Here is a 4,830-nt window from a genome sequence, read left to right as displayed (position 1 = left end):
CATTGTTTGCTTACGGTAAACCAACGTATAACCGACTTGCTATAACCTTCAAAACCAATTAACCAAAACCGTCATAACGGATCGGTTATTGTTATGGCTATCCATTAACCGATATATTGGTTAAGGTTATAGGTTTAGCATAAAACCTACACATGCACACCCCCAGGATAGAATACCATTCACACAAACAATATCAATCCTTGTGAAACAAAAACTTGATTTAAATAAAATGGTTAAACTCATTCTGTTTCAAACAGCTACACATGAAAACTAGTCAAACAAATGTAAAACAATAAAAAAAACATAACAGAACTGTGCATGTTCACAAAATCAAACCTCAAGCCTTTAAGGTGAACTTCCCAGGTTCATCATAACTGGGTTGTAACTGCTCAGTCTTAACTATTTTAAAACCTCTGATCCTCACTTCTTCAGGCAATTCACTAGAATCTTTGTCAATGCTTTCAACCGTCCAGCCTTCGTTACCCACCGAACCTCCCACTTTCACCTGCACAAATAAAGTAAGCACTAAACACAAAAATATGTTTTTGGGTACTTTATTTGTAATTATTATATGCTTAGTTAGCACACCTCTGCGTCATCAACCGAATCAACAATAAGAGCTCCATCTAACGAGAGATCCTCAATAAATATGTTGCGGCCGTTAACTACCAATGTAGATTTTTGAGAAACCGAGTTGTTTCCACTCACTTTACTTTTAACATCGCCAAAAGTGACCGCCCATTTTGGGTTCCACACAACACGGGACCACACTTCTACCTCTTGACCGTTAAATACTTGAGTAACCGGATCACCTACTTTAATACCTGCCTGTAGACACACAAGATATAAGCAGCGGTCCAGGGGATAAAATGTAATTTAGCAAATGTTCTAGATTCACCAACCTCTTGAAGAATCTTGCTGTTGGCTCGATAAATTGCCATCTCTCCAGAAGTGGCACTGTGATACGGATTTCCTTTGGGTACCTTTGCAGCATCCTCGGGGTTGTTTTTTACAGGTGCATACGCAAGCCATGTATCTGTCACCTGGTAAAGTAAAAATAATAATAATGAGAATACAGCATGTTGTTAAAAAATAATTAATTTCACGAATTACGAATGTGACGGCCTTACCGGTTTAGACCGATAGTTTGCACAAACGTAATATATTTGTCCATGAAATGGATAGAAGTTAACTTTCCATGTAATTTTTAAAAATGTCATATATACCTTATTTAAAAATTTAAAAATTATTATTTTTTATTATAAACGAGACCCACAATTTTTAACTTTGTTTTCTAATATAAGTATTTATGCCATTTAAAAAAAACTTCTACAAAAAAAACTTAGCTGAAACGTTAACCTCCGTCCATTTCAGGGACCAAATGTGTTATGCTTGTGCAAATTATTGGTCTAAACCTGTTATTTTTCATGTGAGGACCAAGGTCCAAAACCATAATCTGTGCATACCACAGGGACCATCCATGAAATTAATTCTTAACTAAAAATATAACTTAAAACTACTATTTAACTATATAAGAGCCCAATATGATGTTTAACTTACTGTGAATCCAACTCTAGCCGATGGAGACAATGTTTTAGGATAATCCTGCATCATACATTCCAATCTAGTAGATGATTTAAATTCAGTTTTTGTTGAGTCCTTGTATCTGCAATGCAAAATACAGATTAGTAGATTAGAAAAAAAAAAGAAAAAAAAAGTATATATTAAAAAATGAATAAGAATTACTTGGGGTTAACAAACTCCTTGATAGCACCACCAGTTTTTGAAAGCTCATCAATGTAAGGACCAAGTTCAAGAATCAACTGCAACGGACGATAATTATTTAAAAAAATTGCAATTTTTTAAACCTTGGGGATATAAAAGTAAGAATCTTTTTTTAGAGTTATACTTGATTTATATTTCCTGGATATGGAGAATAGCCGGTTTCACAATTGACATCACCGTCAGGATGACCCGTAGCTCTAAGAAGCGGATCAAGTTGATTGTATTCCACATTAATCACCATTTCCCTACCTACAATCATATGAACATTATATAAAAAATAACTAAGCATTAAGCAATGAACAACAAAGAAAAACACATAGTGATGAATAAAATATACCATCTGTATGAGTAAGTTTAGTAATGCCTCCAATAACTTCTTTGGCCTTTCTAGGAACAGCAAGAGAATTAACATGGTATTCTTTAATGGCACTAACTCCTAACGCTGCAGGTATGGCCTAAAAAATGGAAACAAATAAATTTATATAAATTTTTAACTGTTTGACATAGAAGTTATGCTATCGTTTTAGCGAACCTTGAAAAGAAGTCCATTTGTATCTTGAAAAAACAACACCCATCTCAAACCAGTATCTTTCCTGCAAAAGATCCCGAGAAGTAAATAAAAGATTATAGCTTACTTTATTAAAATATACAAACCATTAAACAAGAGCGAAGAGGCTTTATATATATACCATTCTTTCAGAAGTCCACTTGAATAAAGAAGAGCATGAACATCACCATGACCATGAGGTTTTGTCTAATAAGAAAACAACCGATGTAATTATTACTGGGAATAAATGAAAGAAGAATACGATTTTGTATACTAATAGTCACCTGTATTCTGTATTTATTGTTTGGGTCTAAAGCGAGTCTAGCATCATTATCAGCCAAGCAAGCAACTTTTTCCTGAAACGCGATTAAGTTGAGTTACCCCGACCAATTTAATGTTGGAACGAGTATATCAATTTTATTATGAAAATATGAATTTACCTGTTTCAAAAGTTTTACTTGTGTAGGCTTCATCCCAAAATAGCTGTTTGATTCTAGAAGCTCTAATGTACGCTCATGCGTATCATCTGATGTCATTATCACTAAAGGCACATCTCTTTTGCATTCACCTATAATTTAGAATATACCAACATTAGCACATTTAACAATTAATTTAATAATTAATATTCATGTTCTTATGAAATGCCAGTTTTTAAAACAACCTTGAGCCTGCTTAAAGCTAGCTTCGGATAATGATAATATTGACTCAATGTAGTGCTGCAGGAAACACGTTCCAGTAGTTGTTTCCATGGGAAGTGCAACCTGAAGATAAATCAAATATTACTAAACTTCATAAAAACAATTAGGCATCACAATAACTATAACGATATGATGTAACAACCTTTATTCCTTTGTATCCGAGACGCTCCCCGAGCCCACCTGCAACAAGAACAAACGCAGCATCCTGCACTTGCTTCACACCAACATCTTCATATTGTATAAAGTTCTCATCACCAAAAGTTAACACTTCCCCTGATGGCACCTGCAGAAACATAATCCATAACCTATTAAACCAAATTGCACTGATTAAAGGCCAAAAAGATTAAGTTTAGTAACTTACGGAAGGTGTGAATCCATCAAATGGATTCTTTCCGGCCTTTGAATCTGCCAACAGTTCTTTAGCAGTCTTGATATATGATGATAAACCTCCAGGATAGCTTGAGTTCAGAAGTGAAACCTAAAGTAACCAATCAAATGCGTATTATGTGATACAAGCAGCAGTAATTATTATTCACTAATACTCAAATGCTATTCATTACATAATATAAAAATAATTAAGTTTTCCTAATCTTCATTGATCATATCAAATTCATTCGTAACCAAGGGTAATCAAGAAACCAAAAACCGTATCAAAGTCATTCGTAATCAAGAAACCACACTAACAAAACCAAAATGTCCCAAAAACCGTCTCAATTTCTACAAGAAAAAAAACGAAAGAAAGAAAGGTATGATAAAAACCGTCTCAATTTCTACAAGAAGTCGCTAGGCTCTACCATGTCGGTTGAGTGGGAGTTGTGTCTATTGCTAGTACCGGCCTAGTCGGGGGATTACTCGCCGAGTACTCGGACTAGGCGGGGAGCACTAGCGGATTGCTCATCGAGTACTTGGCTATCTAGACCAATTTTTACAACAGGTAACTAATGCCCAAAAAAAACTACATTTTTCAATCAGTACCAAATAGTGAAAAAAAAAAATACACCGAAAACCAGATTTGCGAAAATGGGTTCAGAATACCGTAGCTAACGTATCAATTTGGTACCCGAACAGGCACGGATATTGAGAAAAAAGGTCTCATCCCTACCCTAGATGGCTAGATTACAGTACTGGAAGTCTGGAACATAATATTATCAATTTACCTGATCAAGCAAGGCCTTTTTATCATCATCTTCAACACCAGGCTCAGGCCAATTTGCAAACAAATGGGCTTGCCCTAATTCCAGTAACATCTTTCCTAGTTCTATCTGTACACACACCAATAATAAACTGAAATTAGCCTAATCTAGCATCATTAGTTTACATAACTTATAGACGTACATATACATGATAATTAGTTGATAACAATACCTGTTGAGGAGATAAAACAGAGAGGTTTTTCTGTAAATTAGGAGAAGAGGAAGTGGACAGTTCATTGAGTTGAAGGTTTGCGAGTCTATCAATGGCGGAATTGACGGCTGAAGAAGCCATAGTGATCGGTGAATACAAAGACAAGATCGATGAATGAAGAAGAAGATGATTAGTATAGACGAAATAATAATAATATTATAAGGGTGTGGGTTGGGTTAGTTATATATATATATATATGTATTGGATCGAGATGCTTCCGTATCCGAACAGGAGTTGTATGTTTAAACGTGTGTGACCCGTACGTACTTTAGAAGTCTAAGGATGTTGATATCTAGGTGTTAATTGTCGTTATCATTATCTTTAAATATTAAGTCTTTTCTTTATTTTTAGTTTTGAGTTTTATATTTGAAATTTAGAGTTTTATAATAATGATTA

General features: G+C 34.6%; 1 protein-coding gene across 1 annotated transcript; it reads right to left on the bottom strand.

The window, feature by feature from the left end:
* Positions 1-302: 302 nt before the first annotated feature.
* LOC143582507 (UDP-sugar pyrophosphorylase-like) lies at positions 303-4,515 on the bottom strand. The gene is made up of 16 exons (XM_077065052.1): positions 4,396-4,515; positions 4,188-4,292; positions 3,392-3,508; positions 3,173-3,313; positions 2,994-3,093; positions 2,773-2,900; positions 2,617-2,688; positions 2,475-2,539; positions 2,318-2,378; positions 2,123-2,240; positions 1,910-2,034; positions 1,747-1,823; positions 1,561-1,666; positions 903-1,043; positions 589-828; positions 303-505 (listed from the first exon to the last, which is right to left on the bottom strand). Exons 1-16 carry the CDS (start codon positions 4,513-4,515, stop codon positions 338-340), a joined length of 1,884 nt encoding a protein of 627 aa, XP_076921167.1. The 3' UTR covers positions 303-337.
* Positions 4,516-4,830: the final 315 nt, after the last annotated feature.

The sequence above is a fragment of the Bidens hawaiensis genome, unplaced genomic scaffold (genome assembly GCF_021521415.1).
Source record: "Bidens hawaiensis isolate Kalapana, Puna unplaced genomic scaffold, B.hawaiensis_p1.1 tig00031771_1, whole genome shotgun sequence".
Classification (NCBI taxonomy): domain Eukaryota; kingdom Viridiplantae; phylum Streptophyta; class Magnoliopsida; order Asterales; family Asteraceae; genus Bidens; species Bidens hawaiensis.
Note: the sequence above shows the minus strand (reverse complement) of the source record. Positions and strands in the feature narration are given on the sequence as shown.